The sequence below is a fragment of the Drosophila sechellia genome, chromosome 2R (genome assembly GCF_004382195.2).
Source record: "Drosophila sechellia strain sech25 chromosome 2R, ASM438219v1, whole genome shotgun sequence".
NCBI lineage: Eukaryota > Metazoa > Arthropoda > Insecta > Diptera > Drosophilidae > Drosophila > Drosophila sechellia.
In genome coordinates this window covers 1,895,935-1,915,194 of record NC_045950.1, presented here as the reverse complement: position 1 = coordinate 1,915,194, position 19,260 = coordinate 1,895,935, and the positions used below count along the sequence as shown (strand labels likewise).

The 19,260-nt window shown below is 43.2% G+C and overlaps 1 protein-coding gene across 3 annotated transcripts in view; it reads left to right on the top strand.

The window, feature by feature from the left end:
* LOC6619188 (rhoGEF domain-containing protein gxcJ) overlaps positions 1-8,692 on the top strand; it is a 28,212-nt gene extending 19,520 nt beyond the window's left edge. For all 3 annotated transcript variants that reach the window (XM_032716901.1, XM_032716902.1, XM_032716900.1), the window contains one exon: positions 8,566-8,692. In XM_032716901.1, the coding sequence (XP_032572792.1) occupies positions 8,566-8,676 (111 nt within the window). In that variant the 3' untranslated portion in view covers positions 8,677-8,692. The remainder of the gene's footprint in view (positions 1-8,565) is intronic.
* The last annotated feature ends 10,568 nt before the right edge of the window (positions 8,693-19,260 follow it).

The window sequence follows — 19,260 nt, the reverse complement described above, 5'->3', positions numbered from 1 at the left end:
CTATCGCTGCTACCACCGCCACAGCTGACACCGTTACCACCCTTACTGGGGAGGCAGCCATGATGGCAGCTCCTACGCCGGCGCCGCGGAAGCCAAGTGAGACTTGGTCGGCTGGAAAAGAATTGGCAGGTAAAGTCAGCAAAGAGAAACAGAAAGTTTGGACAGATGCCTAAGATCTTCAGCATCGTTGATACAGCCACGACGCCGGAAGACTTCATGAGTGACTTGTTCAGGAACAATTTTGCACACAGGACATGGCAGCATTCACGAAGGCAGAACGTCTGGAAGAACAATAGTCGCATGCTGATGGGGAAACTGTCAATGTGACGGTTGATGTCAACTCCGAGACTTTAGATGTTTTGGATGGAGGCAAGGATGCCACAGGTGCGTCTGATTTGACCACCAGGTAAAGAACTGCCGGTTCGCCGAAAATGTGGCCGACAGTGCGGACAGACAGGCCGTAGTGAACGAAGCCGGTGGATTGTCGGAACAGCCGTTTCAAGGGGTATGCCTCGATACACCATATACTGTCACCTGACTGCTCACTGTATGCGGCAGTGGTCGAAGGGAAGCGACCACGAGTGACTTGGTAGCGCGAATACTGGAGTCGGGTAAAGATAAAGAAATAAAAAGCTAAAATTTTCATAATTATGATGCTACAATGGAAATGTAGAAATCCGCAAATCCGCAAATTATATTAATACTTCCTAAATTTCGGTCGTTATTAAAAACAAAGATTATGTAGCAAATAAATTTTATAAGCAAAACTTGTAATTAAATACATCATTAACTACAGAATGCCAAAAAGCATTTTATGTACATATATGGATGACTTAGTATTAATAGGATGTTCGGCAGAGCATATGCTTAAGAATTTGACCGACGTTAAATAAATTTAAAACTACATCCATAAAAAAGTACTTTCTTTATAAAAGAAGTTACAAATTTGGGTCACAAGTGAAAGGTAGATAGAGGTATTCCTCCAGATGATTCTATGTAATCAAAAACTACTCCAACCAGCAAATGCAGGCGAAGCTAGATGATTCGCATTTTGCAACTTACAGAAGATTCATTCAACGTTTTTCAGAAAAATCACTTCTCTTAACGTGGCTTTGCAAGAAGAACGTACCATTTGAATTTGACAACTGAGTGCCACGAGGCATGCGAATAGTTTAAAAAGGAATTAATGAAACCAACACATTACATATCCAGATTTCAGGAAAGCAAGCATGTGGAGCGAAACTATCTCAAGACCATAACGATCCACAGAGATTCAGAGATTTCTTTGTAATTGCTTGCATCCAGTTTGCTACCTTTTTTGTGAAGAGGAATCACAAAGGACTCCTTCCATATATGAGGGAATTGTGAATATTCCAAAGATAAGGTAAACAGTTTCAGTAGAGGCTTGCACAAGGCTTCCGCACAGAATCTGAGCACACAGCCTGGGATTCCATCGGGACCTGGCGAATAGACCTGTTTAACACGCTGAAGATCGTTAAGCAGTGAGCTTTCGTTTATAGTGGGGCAAAATATTAGATTCGACTTAGATTCCGCATAAGAGTATGGCTGTTCGGAATGAGGTAAAGTTGAATATGTTGTTTGAAAAAACTTGGCGAATAGATCGGCTATTGCCTGATCCGATGTAACCTTAGTGTTTTCAAAAAATAGCGAGGAAGGGTAAGAACTTGTTTTTCGCTTAGTGCTAACGAAATTACAAAACTGTTTCGGATCCTGTGCAAACTGGAACTTACAACTGTTTAAATAATTTTTGTAGCAATGAGCATTAAGCACGGTAAAGTTTAACCGAGCGCTTAAATATTTACAAAGGATGGACTGAGAACCGGTATTTTTAAATTTCATATAGAGTCTGGACTTTACATTTGTGTGTGTCAACTCTTTATTAAACCAAGGACGTTTAGAGATTGACGGATAGTACATCGGAACACAAGAGTCAAAAAATATTAATCGCATCCGCCATTATGTTGCAGGAGTAAAGATCGGACCAATTAAAGCCAGCTATAAAGTTGTTTAGCCTCCGAAAATTTGCCTTGCGAAAACAGGGAATTCGCTTTGTTGACTTCTCTGAATTTACTTTTAATACCGTACCTATGTCGATTGCCACCTCGAAAGTAGGATGATATAGATGTAGAATGATATCTACAATCCGATATAGACAGCTTTCAAATATGGTGCCGTGATAACATATTAAACTTAATTTTGTCGTGTCAACCCAATACGCACGACTTACACTCTAATTGGGTGCCCTTTGGTTGATGATCTTGGTGTTCTTCTGGACGCAAAACTAAAATTTTCTGACCATCTTTCGACTATTGTCAATAAGGCCAGGGGTGTCCTTGGTTTTCTAAAAAGGTGGTTTAAGGAATTTGATGATCCTTACATGAATAAATCCTTATTTATTTCGTTAGTCCGTCCGATTCTTGAGTATGGAACACCTGTTTGCAGTCCACAATACGTAGTCCACTCGGACCGCATTGTATCGGTCCAAAAAAACATTTCATTTTTTTCCTTGCGGCGCCAAAACCGTATTAATTTTTGTAGCAATGAGCATTAAGCACGGTAAAGTTTAACCGAGCGCTTAAATATTTACAAAGGATGGACTGAGAACCGGTATTTTTAAATTTCATATAGAGTCTGGACTTTACATTTGTGTGTGTCAACTCTTTATTAAACCAAGGACGTTTAGAGATTGACGGATAGTACATCGGAACACAAGAGTCAAAAAATATTAATCGCATCCGCCATTATGTTGCAGGAGTAAAGATCGGACCAATTAAAGCCAGCTATAAAGTTGTTTAGCCTCCGAAAATTTGCCTTGCGAAAACAGGGAATTCGCTTTGTTGACTTCTCTGAATTTACTTTTAATACCGTACCTATGTCGATTGCCACCTCGAAAGTAGGATGATATGGATGTAGAATGATATCTACAATCCGATATAGACAGCTTTCAAATATGGTGCCGTGATAACATATTAAACTTAATTTTGTCGTGTCAACCCAATACGCACGACTTACACTCTAATTGGGTGCCCTTTGGTTGATGATCTTGGTGTTCTTCTGGACGCAAAACTAAAATTTTCTGACCATCTTTCGACTATTGTCAATAAGGCCAGGGGTGTCCTTGGTTTTCTAAAAAGGTGGTTTAAGGAATTTGTTGATCCTTACATGAATAAATCCTTATTTATTTCGTTAGTCCGTCCGATTCTTGAGTATGGAACACCTGTTTGCAGTCCACAATACGTAGTCCACTCGGACCGCATTGTATCGGTCCAAAAAAACATTTCATTTTTTTCCTTGCGGCGCCAAAACCGTATATTACCTCATTATTCCAGTAGACTACTTTTAATTAATTTACCTTCTCTTGCTAACCGTAGAACTATGCTTGGAACAGTCTTTATTTGTAAGCTTATTTGTGGGGATGTTGAGAGTCCCGACTTGATTAGTCGGCTTATCTTCTCGGTTCCTAGTAGATTCACTAGAAACTATATATATATATATATATATATATATATATATACCCCTTATCTTAAATCATTGTAGATCTAACTATGAGTTGCATAACCCTTATAGAGTATTATGTTCTGACTATAATAGACTTTATCCTATTATCTGTAATCTTGACACTCTGCCGCTCTTAAAGCAATCAATTTTAACATTTTTAATACATAATTAGATCCAACTAAGACAAATATTTATTCGAGTTATTTTACAATATATTTATTTCCTCGTTTCTGTTCTCTTCTCTATATCACGTCTATCATCTCGCGAATCGAGCCGGATGATATACGGCAGCACCCCTCGGTCGTTTGGGCGGGAGGTGTGGCTATGGGCCCCGTGCGAAACAAAAAAAAAAATAATAATAATTAAAGTCACTACCAGATATTAAAGTAAGACCTGTGCAGAAAAAGATAATAGCAAAAAAATGAAAATGAGAAAAAATGATTAAAATTTTAAAAAATTATGAAAAGTGTGGTTGTAAGCGTTTCCAGCTTTTTGAACATGAAAGATAGGCGTGGGTTTTTGGTATACCGATAAAAATTGTCAAGACAAACAATAAGAAACATACAAACCAAAATACAAACCATACTGTGGGCGTAACAGTTTTGGGCGGATTTACGGCGTTAGAGTGGGTGCGGCAAAAAGATTTTTTAAAAATCGATAGAAATTTACAAGACTAATATAATAATTGAAAAATAACCAAGATTATTTCAAAAATGTTGTCGTGTCAGTTTTTGGCCAGTCGATATAAACTTACAAGACAAAATAAAATTACGGAAAAATATCAACACATTTTTTAAAAGTGTGGGCGTGGCATTTCTGCGGTTTGCGTTTATATCTGTAGAACCTCTTTTTTTTTTTTTTATTTATTAAGGCATACGGGGAAGTCTTGGAGCCCCTTTTTGTCCTTCTTATCTATTAATTCAGCCCATTTGGGCTCGCCGGCTTACCATAGTTCGCTTTTTCAAATTTACAGTAATTTTAGTACAATTACATAACAATCACATATAACAAATAGGATTTAAGATAAGCGCCAGATTCTGTTGACCCTTGTCAAAGAAGATCGGGTAATGAGATCCCTCGGTTGCCTTCTATTGAGCCTCCTTGGTGGGCGAGATTTGTTTAGAGCGCTGGCCAGCCGATTTCTGTGGCGCTCCAGCCTGTCATGGTATCTGCTCGAGTGCTGGTTTATTTCGTCAAATACCGTTGAGTTTCAGGTTTCTGTGCAGGGTGGTGTTTCGAACAAACCACTCGCAGCCGGTGATAAGTCTTGCTACCTTATTTTGAATAGCCTGGATCCTTTTGATTTGGCTGTCGCATGCCAAGCCCCAGATTTGGCACCCATACTTCCAGTTTGGTCTAAGATCTGTTTGTAAATTGACAGCTTGTTGGATAGCGACAATTTACTGCGCGAACAAAGTAGCCAGTAGTGCTTCGCCACCTTAGCACGTAGGCGCGTTCTGATGTCGGTCACATGCTTGGAAAATGTGAGTCTGCGATCCAGAAGCACTCCAAGGTACTTTGCTGCGTTCCGTTGTGGTACGGGGGCTTCCTCGATGCAGACGGGCGGTGGATCAGACGTTGTTGGATTTACTGCTATTGATGCCAATGTTTCAACGTCTTGCCCATTCCGAGAACCGGTATGCAAAGTCCTGGATACCATCGGCTGCGTCGTGCTCGCATCGGGACCTGTAGGTGACGCACACGTCATCGGCAAATGTGGCCAACATAGATTTCCCGTAAAGGCTTACATCCGGCTGCGGCATGTCGTGGCTATACAGGCAGTAGAGCAGGGGGCCGAGGACACTACCTTGTGGAACACCAGCTGCCACGTTGTGCTCGGTGGAAATTGCTGAATGAAAGCGCACAGCAAACCTCCTTCCTTCCAGGTACGATTTAAGCAACCCAAAATATGGAGCAGGCAGCGTCTGCTTGATTCTTTAGAACCTGTATGCTGAATCTCAACCTAGCTTTTATAGTTCCTGGAAGCGAAACAGCGAAAACAGCTAATAAAAAGCTTATTAGCACAACAGGGAGGTAAACAAGAAAATAAGAAAGTCGGGATTGGGATCAGTACCCTGCGGAAGAGGTACGGGCCCTGACGCATGCACTGAGTTCGACCTAAGGGAGTATTCGGTTTTGCCGGATTGTGAGAAGGCCTTCTAACTTTCGAGGGGATTCTTAAAAATAGGTCCTAAAAATAGGTCGATCCACGTTCAGATCCGGTAAAAAGTTATAGGGCGTGCTGATATGGCGATGAACGATATGTAGGCACCATCGAGTATGAACTCACACGAATGAATCAGGAAAATCAACCACTTGAGGACTTCTACTTAAAAATTAACACCAGTGTTTCTCTTATCATTAATCGTATGAGAAGCATGAATGTCTCCGCGAAAGTGGAAACGCTTTTCATGGACACAGGGAAAAGGCATTAAATACATTTATGAGAGGCTTAGAGGCGATGTCTCTTGACTGCTGTTGTTTTGTAATATCCCCAATATAGTGCTCCTGATCACCGTAGAATTAAGGCCGAACCTAATTGCGGGGGGTTTACGACTATCATTCCGAAAAAGGCAACGGAACCGAAACTTTCAGAAAACGATCAAAATACCCTTGTCAAAAAGGTGGAGTGCATTAATAGCGGGGTTGAAAATTTTATGGTCAAATATGGACCAAGTTACAATTCCTAATAGACACCGGTGCTAACAGAAATGTTATAAGCCCCAGAAACAACACCCTTAACCTTTTCTGTCCAGTCTGCGGGCGATACCAAAATCACGCATCGCCTCACCGAGCAATTTTTCAAAGCAATTGTTAATAACACGGTTGTTAACCTTCTTCCCAGACTTAACTCCATTAAACGCCGTGATCGACGGAAAAAATAATACTCTGAACGTGCACCCAATACTGTATGCGATGCGCTCTAAGTGAGCAAGAGACACTAACCGCTTTTATCGCCGAGTATTCAGAAGTTTTGAGCCACTTCCACCCGGAGGTGCCGTGAAAACGTGTGTTAGGGCTAAGATTCGAACCAGCACATTAGACCCGGTGTACACCAACAGTTATCCCTAATCTGACCTGTCATCAGGAATTCAGCAGATCTTCATGCCAGCAGTGTTTCAAAGAATAATCGACTATGTTCATTGGCAAATATGCTATACGACATAATCGTGATTATGAAAATCACTAGAAAAACCTACGGGCTGTCTTCGACAACCTAACAAAAACGAAACTCCAAGCCAACCTCGAAAAGGTTGACGTCATGGAAATTAATCTTCTACCAACGTAAAGAAACTGAAGAGTTTCCAGATCATAAAGTCCTATTATAGGAAGTTTATCAAAGTTTACTGACGCGCAGTTCTCTCATAAGCAGTTCTCTCATAAGTGGAAGTATGGACCGTCCGTATCAGGGATAGGCCAATTTTAGACAACAAACCATAAAAAGGTATCCGAGGTCTTATCGAACACAAACAAAACATCACTGATGACAACACGAACAAAAATAGGAGCAATTCTATATCATATGAAAAAACTGATACCGTATATGTCGCCAATAAACAGATAAAAACAAAAGAAAAACACAGGTTTGATGCCGAAGAGGTTCAAAAGGACTGCAGAGTTACAGTTAGCACAAGATCGGTGAACATTTTTTAAAAGTCCCATCTAAAGCCTAGTGCTGTTTGTTAAAAAAATACATTCATAGAGAACAGTACTTGTAGTTCTCGCCTTGCAAAACCACTTAAGTCAACCACTTTGTACTCGTGTAAAAAATAAAAAGAGAAAATGCTATAATCGACTTCGCCGACTATCTTTTGGGCAGATTGTGGGCGTGGCAAAAAGCTTTTCTGCAAGTCGTTAGAAATTTACAAGACTAATAAAAATATGAAAAAAATACGAACACATATTTCAAAAGTATGGGCGTGGCAATTCTGTGCAACTTGTAGGCGTAAGAATGGGCGGGGCAAAAAGTTTTTTGACAGATCGATAAAAATTTACAAGACTAGTAAAAGTGTGAAAAACTTATCAACACGTTTTTCAAAAGTGTGGGCGTGGCAGCAGACCTCTACGTTCGTACGGACCGGGAGACGGACAGGGCCAGATCTACTCGGCTATTGAACTAGGCTACCCAAACCTGTTACATATGTTGTAACGAATTTAATAAAGTGCGCAGCTCCTGGGATAAAGGTTTCCTCTAAGATTACAATTTGTTTAAGGCATTGTCGTCGAGATGAATTGAACTCTTTCTTGATTATGAATTTGTTCATAAAATTTTATAAAAATTCCCTCCTTAAGTCGTGGTGACGAATGCGACGAGGGAACCTATTTTTGGCGATATTTGCTTTAAGGGATACATTCTACTGATTCAGCTATCTTCATCTGTGAGGTCTGGACATACACATCAATTGATCAGTTCCGTATGCCATAATGACAGAATAATATTCTAGTGACGCATAATTTGGTGCCGTACCTACTTAAAGTAAGTTAGAAAGGCGAGTCAAAGTCCGAGTATACAAAAACGATCAACAACATATCACATATGTTCAGCTTAATATTTATGGAACAGATTTTTTAAAAGTATGTAACATGTGGAAGAAAACAATCATAACCCTATAATATATATATATTCTTGATTAGGATAACCTAGCCCATGCAGCCAGGGCCGTTTGTCCATCTGCCTGTCTGTATGAATGCCGACATTTCGGAAAACTAAATAGTTAGCTTTAAGCCATACTTACGTCGAAATTAATGGGGATAACGTTTTGAGATGCAGCCAAAAGTTTTTAAGTTTGAAGCATGAATTAATTTCGGTATACTTTTTATTTTTGAGAGGAAAGTAAAGTTAAATGGTGCAAATCGCTATATACCACCATTTCCTTTGTTTAATAAATTTAATCATATGATATTTCGACATGTTTTAATCTGCATTTGTACATTATCTTTGGTTTTCCCATGACCCACTTTCCTTGATTTAAGTGTATTTTATTTTATAACCAACGTTATTTTTTATTTAAAAATTAATATTTTTAATTTGGATGATGCTTACAGATACTAATGCAGAAGACTGGACAACAGAAACTTTTATGGAACCGATCAAGTAGTCATCAAGTCTTCATTAAAAGCAAATACATCTTAAGTAGAAAGACTGTAAACAATTAAAACTTTAAAGTATCAACATGTGTTTGCATTTGAAGCGTGTCAATATAAGCGCCCATCCACAATTAATAGTTGTAGTGTAGTTGATCCGCTTAAACTTGACAATTTAATAATTTTATTGCATTCCTACTGAGTATATTTATATATTATTATACAGTCTACTCATCTTACACTTCTACTAAATAATATTTAACTGTGTAGTTGAGAAAAAAATTAGCATACATAACTACACAAATAAAAACTATACAAATCTGCACAAACAATGTTAACAATGAATCGCAATCGAACATATACATAACCAATCTGCAGGAATATCCACATATGAACACTCTTCCGAGATAGAGCCCGATGCACTGACGCACAATATTACTCTTTAGCTAAGTGCTCTTTCTGGTCACTAGGGGCCAAGGCGCTAGACTCAGAAGTTCTTTCCAACCGGGCGGACCTAATAGTCAAACTGGGTACGCAGGGAGTCGGATGACCTCAATGCCTGATCACGTAGCTGGAGCCCCTTGAATAAAAAAATGCATAATCGTGATGCTAATAGTGTGGATTCGTCTACCGGCGTGAACAAGAATTAAATCAGTCAAGACACGTCGAATAAAAAAAACAATTCGGAATTTACTTATTCCGAGAAGACTTAGTTTACCGACAACGAAAAATAAAATAGCAACGCAATGGCTTGAAATTCGGACGACGTTGGGGCCCACATTCATAAGCAGCAGCTAAAAGCCTTGTGAACGAAAGCTTCACAAGCCCATCCGCAGCAACTGTGAGCGTGTCTCGGTAAAGTTTCCAAATTTCGCACGTAATAATCCTCAGCTGTGGCATGGCACATGTTGAACGCCCGATAAGATAAGTTCGATTTGATAACCGTCAACTTGAAGGAAGATATAATTTTATATGTACAGGACCTAGTAACACGACCTCCGTTGGTTAACAAATATATTGCTTTCAAATTTCGGCTGCTGTAAGAATTTTATAAGACATCACAGTCAAAACTCTATCGCCTTTTGCGTCGAGGCGAGACGACTGGCCTTAAGTCATGCAAGATTTTAACATACATGCGTCGCCTTGAGTTGGAAAGGGAGCCCCAGTCGCCAACAATCGCCCGCGTCCGGAGGTCTCCGTCGCATCCCGGTTGTGCTGGACTCGGGCTCGAGAACCTGCTGGTAAGCAGCATTAATCGGTCGTTGGCGTCTGTGTTCCAGCTGCACACCACCCGGCTGTGAGATGACCAGGTTTGCTTGGAGACTATCCGGTCCCGAACAAACCGCTTTTAACTTAAGGTCGCCAAATTTGACGATTTTCGTGTCGCGGACGCTAGCATCTTGGGCCCAACAACAAAGTTGACGAAGCCCAAAATCGACTCGTCGGCTACACCTATTTCCGCTGCGGCATCGAAATTTGCTGGCATAGCGGGTATGGCGGAACCAAAAACATTAGAGCTAGCTTCAGGTTCTCTCGAATTTTTGTTCAAGAGGCAGAGAGCGGAATGAAGTTCGCTCACCCGACCACCTGTAGCTGATTAAACCCGTTATTCGTAGAGTAAAAAGGTAGACTTGTATCGTAGTATGTACCAGGTAGAAGGAAGCGTTTCCTACCAAACAAAGTATATATATATTTGTTTGGGACAAGACAGCCTGTTTTCCACTTTTCATTTACCATTGGAGCATTCGTTAAATTTTAGAGTTCTTATCGCATTTATTCGTACAAATGTATCGGTTCACTTGTAGACTCAGAGTTTTCCTTGTGCTTTTCCATGACAAGTAACCGGCAACTTTCAACTTTCTTATGATCATTTCACCACGTCAGTCAAATTTTTGTTCTCTAAAGTCCAACTGTGGTAAGTTCCAACCAATAAAGATTATAAAAATGAATGCAATAAGAGCGTTTTATTTATAAACATAAACTTTTTGGTCCTTCGATCCGGATCACCAGCATGGCGTTTTATTTTCGACAGTTGAATATTATGGCGGTTTTGTAGACGGTGATGTATAGATTCCTATATCGTATAGAATTTTCCCCTATTTTCAGTCGCTATGTGGAAAGTGATTCAACAGCGTGGCTTCGCAAAAGCCAAATTACTCGCATAATAATGCCATCAAGTTTGTGGAGGACTTCTTGAATATAGAGGAGGACTCGGGAAGAACAGAAAATAACTACCTTGAACGAACAAACGCAGCATATATCAACTGGCATTAAAACGATGATGATCTCACTCCAGCAAACCCTAAAAGAGCTTATGACATTCATGCAAACCACAATGCAAGAGCTTATGCAAAACCAAAATACGCTGATACAGCTTCTTATGTCATCCATATCAATATAATGTCTCCACTTCAAATATCTATGTGGAACGCGAATGGCGTTTCACGGCATAAAAACGAACTTGCCCAGTTCTTATTCGAAAAAATATTGACGTCATGCTCCTCTCCGAGACACATTTAACAGACAAGCACAACTTCCATATCCCAGGATACTTATTCTACGCCACAAACCATCCGGACGGCAAAGCCCATGGGGGCACTGGTATACTTATCAGAAGTCGCATCAAACACCACCTTTATAACAGAACTGAAATGGACTACCTGCAATCCACTTCCATAAGCATGCAATCCAGCAGCGGCCCCGTCACTCTGGCCGCAGTCTACTGCCCACCTCGTTTTGTAGTTTCTGAGGACCAATTCTCGGAATTTTTCAACTCACTAGGTGAGCGATTCATAGCGGCCGGTGACTACAATGCCAAGCATACGCTCTGGGGATCACGTCTTCTGACCCCAAAGGGCAAACAACTTTACAACGCGCTCATTAAGCCGCGAAACAAGCTCGATCATGTGACTCCGGGTAGGCCTACATACTGGCCAGCAGATCCAAATAAGCTACCGGATCTCATTGACTTCGCAATAACAAGAAAGATTCCAAGAAATAATATTACGGCCGAGTCACTTGCAGAACTATCATCTGATCACTCTCCAGTTCTACTTACTCTCTGGCAGCGACCACATATAACTGAGCGGCCCTACAGGCTGACAGGCAACAGGACCAACTGGGCAAGGTACGCGAAATATGTTTGTACTCACATGGAACCAACTCATACAGTATTCACCGACGAGGATGTTGATCGCCTGGTCAAATCGATAGAGGAAACACTTGTTGCTGCAGCCAAGGCCTCTACACCTCCAGACACACACAAAATGACAAATCATAGCAAGACAAATCGTGAAATCGAACAGCTAGTACTTGAAAAACGAAGACTAAGAAGAGAATGGCAGAATCATAGATCCCCAACGGCTAAATAACATCTAAAAATAGCAACACGTAAACTAACCAGGGCACTTAAGCTTGAGGAAGCCAACGCCCAGCATCTATATATCAAACAACTATCGCCCACCAGCAAAAGGAACCCTTTGTGGAAAGCACACAAAGGCATACAGCCACCGGCAGAAACAGTCGTTCCACTGCGAGGTCCCTCTGGAAGCTGGATACGCAGCGACGAAGATAGAGCTAATGCGTTCGCCGATCACCTTCAGAAAGTATTCCAACCAAATCCTGCTAGCAACTCATTTGTCCTCCCTGTAGTAACTAAAAGCTTGCCCCCTATAAATCCAGTAACATTCAGCCAAAGTGAGATAGCATCTATCATAAAAGATCTTAATCCCAAAAAATCACCTGGACATGACTTGGTGGCACCAAAAATGATCATGACCTTATGCCATCTCTTCAACGCTATTACGAAACTTGGATACTATCCCCAAAGGTGGAAAAAGGCGGTTATAGTAATGATTCCCAAGCCAGGCAAAGACAAAACGCAACCCTCATGCTACAGACCAATCAGTCTCCTAACGTGTCTCTCGAAACTGTTTGAAAAGGCACTTTTAAAACAACTAACTCCCTACTTAAGAAGGCGAAATACAATACCACCGCATCAGTTTGGCTTTCGCAAAAATCACGGAACGATCGAACAGGTCAATCGCATCACAAACGAAATTCGTACCGCTTTTGAGCACCGGGAATACTGTTCAGCTATATTCTTAGATGTTGCACAAGCATTTGACCGAGTCTGGCTGGAAGGACTAATGTACAAGATAACAAAACTGCTTCCCCAGAACACGCACAAAGTGTTCGAATCTTATCTCTTCAAAAGAGTGTTCTCAACCAGGTGTAACAGTTCGACTTCCCACGACCGCGTTATCAATGCTGGAGTCCCCCAAGGTAGTGTACTGGGCCCCGTTCTTTTCACCCTATTTACAGCAGACATGCCTACTATCAGCTCACAACCTCTACGTTTGCTGACGATACCGCAATACTTAGCCGATCTAGATGCCCAGCAAAGGCAACAGAGCAACTTGCCTGCCATCTTAAAATAGTGGAAAGATGGTTTGCGGACTGGCGCATTAAGATAAACGAGACCAAAAGCAGACATGTAACCTTCACACTGAACAGACAAACCTGCCCACCCTGTACCCTGAACAATACATTTATCCCACAAGCAGACGTTGTAACATATCTCGGCGTTCACCTAGACAGACGCCTCACCTGGCGGCGACATATAGAATCTAAGAGGACCCATATGAAGCTTAAAGCAGCCAATCTTCACTGGCTTATTAATTACAACTTTCCCCTTAGTCTGGAATACAAAATACTCCTCTACAATACCGTGCTGAAACCCATCTGGACATACGGCTGTGAACTATGGGGAAACGCTTCAAAAACCAACATTGAAATCATACAGCGAGCTCAGTCCACGATTCTGCGAACTATCACTGGGGCACCATGGTACCTACGCAGCGAAAGCATCCATAGGGACCTCCACATAAACCTTGTCAATGAGGAAATTCAGATGAAAAAAAGTAAACATCAAGCAAAGCTCGCCGCACACGAAAATACTCTCGCGAAGTCGCCTACGCGAGTCTACAGTCAGAGCCGACTGAAGCGCAAAGATTCTCCAGCCCAGCAAAGAAATCCTAGGGCCGTTGTAATTGTAATTAATATAAGTTATATAATAAGATTTGAATAATTATTGTTAGTCTCACAAAAAGAGAAGATCCAATAAATAACGCAATAAGTTTAAACAAAAAAAAAAAAAAGTTTGTGGAGGACATTCAATCTCTCAAGGCAATAGGAGTTCGTTTGGCGCAACTACAAGACATTAGATTCGGATTGTGCGGTTCTCGTTAGAGCAGTATGCCTTCCAGGAGGAATTATATTAGGAAAACACTGACGACAACTTTGATGCGTGTGAGGAGAAGCATTACTCTACCTACGCCATTCTTAGCAATATCCTCGAAGAATTACAGGCTATGACCAATAGTTCCCCGACTCCAAATACCAAATTCAAACTCCAAATACCATGCAGAGCAGCCAGGTGGACTTTCAGTTTGAGCGAATTAAAATCCTATTTGTCAGAAACGCTCACATTAGTTGAACATATTGCAGTCACCAATGAAAACTATTGTTAAGTTTGGGAGCGGCTTCAGCAATGATATGACAAATCCTCTCTAATAATCCGATCGTTTTGAAACAGCTATATTGCGCTGCCTGCTGCTACAAACCCTAACACATCCAAGGTGGATGACGCGCTCATGAAGTTATTCGTGGGTTACAAGACTGTGAGGAACGAAGTCCCGAGTTAATTTTCATATTGTTAGCAAAATTGTATTCTAATATTCGCGAAGCCTGGGATCAGTGTCCCGACTTCGAGAAAAAGGGTGTGACCATCGATCAATTTTTAAAAGTTCTTACATCTCGTTGCGAACTTTTGAGGCTTTCCAACTCGTACGCACAACCCAAGCTCGAAGATCATCTGTCAGCTGAAATGTCCATGGTGCATACAGAATCATCCACTGCTTAGGTGCCAACCATTCATCGGACTGGATCGTGCATAGAGGCGGGAATTTCTGAAATTAAAGAAGCTCTGTTTCAATGGTCTCAGTCCAGTATGGTCCAATGGTCTCAGTAATTGTACATTAAAACACACGTCGAATCTGTCGACACAAGCATCACACGCTGGTTTATGGCTCAAGGCAGGCATATATTACAGCACCCAGCGACGACTGCCTTTCGACTTCAGGAGTTGGTTCCTTAAATACACACAGCCCGCCTCTACAACAACAAAATTACCATATTAGAAACGTATAGGCTGCTGACAATAATTATACTCATCACACCATAGAAGCTTGTACGGTCGGAGGGTTGCAGATACTTTTTCCAACCATTATTGACAACCATTTTTCGCGACGCCTGGGGAAATATTAGGACGTGCAGGACACTGGATCTGCAATAACACTGGCATCAGAACCATTTTTCCAGAGGATAGGCGTGCGTCGAGTGCACGCACGCATTTCCGTTCTTGGTCTGGCAGCCAACAGGGCTAGTGTCATCCGAGGACGCGCAAACTTTAAGCTGAACTCTCGCAATGCGGATCAATCCCTTGAATTAGATTCTTTTATTTTAACATCGCTGACGTCATCACTTCCACCCCAATCGATTGATACGTCTTCTTCTACGTGGAATCAGATCCCTTGGCAGATCAAACATTTTGGGACCCATACACGCGCATAGAGCAGGGTGTCTACATTGTCAAGTAGTCGACTCCATGTGAACGCAAAATCTCTGTTTCAGCAGTTTTCTGGACCTGTCTACAATCAACTACAATGTCAAACACCCGATTTTGATCCTAATAGATTCACCCATTGCTAACTTACTAGTTAGACATCTTCATGCAACATTTACGCATCTTCGTCAACAGTACTGGATTTTGGGTGCTCGTCAGAAAGATTGCATTTCAATGCAAATTCTACTGCCTCCAACGCAAGTACACCAGTCCTCAAATTCTGGGTCCGCTCCCCATTCCTCGAGTTCAAGTCAGTCGTTGTTTCCAACATACCGGTTTGGATTACGATTGTTAGTTAGCGACCTAGCTACCAAAGCCTTAATCGCAGCTTTTCAACGATTTATTGCTTGTCTATCGAAACATGAGAAGGATGGTCATTAATCAGACCAAGGACTAGGAATCAGCTCAATAAGACTGCACTTGCGATCTATAAGTAAGGATAAGATAAGGATTTTTCCATTGTATTGAGGCAAATCTTCAAAAACCGACCGCTTTGTGCGGATAGAGATAATACTTTGCACCCGCTTTCACCTTTCCATTTCTTTACTGGAGCTACTGCTACCCTAACCAAGCCGCCTGGAGATACCGATAAACCGAATGCACTGTTGGAATCAGCTGAAAGACATCGTCCAAAGTTTTTGGAAACGTTGGCATATGGAGTATTTGAGGTACCAGAGGCATTGAGAAACTGACAACTTATAGGTCAATAAGCTGGTAGTGCCAAAACGGCACGAATGTTCATACAGGTCAAGACGACAAGGTCCGGGTCGTTACTGTGAAGACTGCCCCAATTACTAAAGTGGCTGTACTGCCCCTATGCTCAACGTCCGTTCAGGGGGTCCGGTACGTTTGATCACAAGACACCCTGTTTTTCACTCTTAATTTACTTTTGAAGCATTCGTTAAATTCTATCAGTTCTTATCCCACTATATCCGCTCATTGTCACAATGTAGACTCATCAATTCACTTGTAGACTCAGAGTCTTCCTTGTGCTTCTCCATGACCAGTAACCGGCAACTTGTTTACATCATTAGCATAAGCATCTTATGATCATTTCACCGCTTCGGTAAAATTTTTGTTCTCCGAAGTCCAACTGTGGTAAGTTCCAACCAATAAAGATTATAAAAACAGATGTACTAAAGACGGAGAGACCGTGAACTAACGGTACCGCGCTGGACCTTGGACTCGATCGTGCCAAGGGCACAGGGGTCGAACGGTAACGGTACGGACGTCGGACATGCACAAAGAAGACGCACCGTGAATTAACGGTACCGCGCTGGACCTTGGACTCAAGTGGAAGCGTCAGGCTGCAAGAGACCCGCAAGACACGGAAGGACGAGCAGTGCAAGAGGAGAGTGATCCTTGGAATGCAGGAGAAAGGACCTGGTGTGGTTGAAAGGTCAGTGGCGTCAGTGGTCGGCAATCGTGGTCCCAGGCCGAGCATAGCCTTTACCCGCGGACGATACAACCTTTCCTATAACATCTTAATCTTATTCTAGCCAGGACATGGTCCGGTGTCAAGGACACACAGGACTAAGAAGGCAAGGCGTCGCAGTAGCAACGCCGCGCAGTAAACGGCGATCACCGGAGGAGTCAGCTGTAAAATACTACAATAACGCAACCTTATTATAAAACTCTGCCTTCTCATTGATCGGACAATCACACAAATCACAAATTCTATTGTCAAGAAGATCTTCTCCTGGAATATAATTGTATTGTAGAGGGCGGAAATGTTTGTTGGTAGGCTGCTGCGGCTGCTTCCTTCAGAAATTAAAACGCCCGGGGTCGACTTCAACCTTTCGCACTTTATTCACGCACTTGTAAATTAAGACTACCTTAACACTAACAGTGGAAATACCGCGGGACCGCGGAGTGGTGAATACCTTGCGGGAAGGGCGGAGAGCGAGAGGAGAGAAGGAGAGCGCGAGCAGCGGTGCTTGCGAGCCGTGGAGGAGCTTCGAGTACAAGCATTGGCCGCTTACACTGCCGCTCAACTGTTTGCGCCCTTCTGGCGTGAACATTCTCCCCCCCCCCCCCTTGCGTAGGCAAAGGTATCCCTGGACGGCTAGACAGCAGTATCGGCCTCTTCATTCCGTGCACGCTTCAGAAACGGTCCATCCGAACACCGTAGGAACCCCGGTTGGATCAAGTTGGCATATACATCTGATCCCAACACGAGGGAGATGGAGGCCGGCCGGTGGAAGCGCTCGTCCGCGAGACGAACACCGTCAAACTTGGCCCTGGCGGCGTCGCTCAGAGCTCGGATGGGTGTCCGGATCCTTAGGCTGGGTTCGACCTTCAGGACGACGTTGAGTCGGAAGGTGCTTGTTCGGGACCGGAGTGTCACCGAGCAGACCTCGTCGCCTCCCAGCCGGGCGATGGGCAGCCGGAACGCAGCCGCCAACGACCGGTCGATGCTGCTCACCGGCATGCATGGGTCGATCATGGCCCCGGTCTCGAAGGTCTTCGAGCCCGTGTCCAGCACGACGATGGCTGTAGGCAGAATGGGGACAGCCTTCTGCTGCCCCGTTGCCACCGCCGGAGACGCGACGGAGACCTTCGGACGCGGACGATTATTGGCGACTGGGGCTGGTGGCAGAGTACGGGAAATCCGGACCGGACGAGGTGCAGCGGGATGGCGCTCTCTGCGCGTCGGAGCTGGTAGCGCTGCCGGGGACAGAGCGGGAAGGACCTGGTGCATGTGGAGTAGAGTGTGGTGGTCTCCTCCACACTTCTTGCATCCCTCTTGGCTTCGGCAGTCTCCTCCTGAGTGCTGATGGGCGAGGCAGTTCGAGCAGTACTTATTAATAATCTGGATGGATTCCAGAGCAGACTCGGCAGCGGTAGGATTTAATACCTCGAGTACGTCTGCTCTCCAACGACTGGGTGGCACGAGGACGAGGAGCCATTATTGGAGGAAGTGAGTAAGTCTGCCAATAAAAGAAATGAAGAAGCTTAGTATGAGCCGACTACTATTTGGGCCCCGGAATGGGGGAAGTGCCCTAATCCCTAGGAACGGAGGACTCTTTGTCCTCCATCGGTAGCAGAATAACTTTGTGGACAGGGCGTTTTATGGTGCCGCGAGACGTACGGATCTCAACGACTCGAATGCGGTGGTCGGCTTCTGGAAAGGCAGAAACGATTCTGCCGAGCCGCCATTCGTTCGGTGGTAGATTGTCCTCCTTGACAACTACCATATCGTCGGCTTGGAGGTTCCTGGTCGGAAATTGCCATTTGCTTCGTTTATGGAGTTCTTTAAGATACTCCTCTTTCCACCGTGCACTAAACTGCTGATGTTGTGCCTTGAGGTGTTGCCATCGATTTATTATCGACTTGGCTTCGCCCTTTATCTCGGGTTCCGCCGTGGAGAGCAACGGCCCTCCAATAAGGAAATGGCCTGGTGTGAGGGCCAGCAAATCTGAGGGATCTTCGGACATAGGGGAGAGGGGTCTAGAGTTGAGGCAAGCCTCAATCTTAGCGAGTAGCGTAGCCAGCTCCTCAAATGTATATTTGCGGACTGACGTCGATTTAAGGAACAGGGTTTTGAAGCTTTTAACCCCTGCTTCCGACAAACCCCCCATATGTGGAGCCCCTGGTGGGATGAAACGCCATACGAGTCCCTGATGGCTATATGCATCAGTCACGGACTCTTTGATAGCTTAGACTCCCTGGAAATCAAAGTTGCCGCCCCCACAAAGGTCTTACCATTATCCGAATGGACCCGCTGAGGGCAACCGCGCCTCGCTACGAAACGAGCAAAGGCCGCTAGAAATTTCTCGATTGTTAGATCGGAAGTGGGTTCCAAATGGATAGCCTTCGTGGAAAAGCACACAAACACACAAACATATCCCTTCGTTATGAGACACGCTCTCCCTGTATAATTTTTTATTTCGAAAGGGCCGGCATAGTTGATACCCGTGTAGGTGAACGCCCTCGAGAAGGAGACTCTATCTGTCGGGAAATCGCCCATC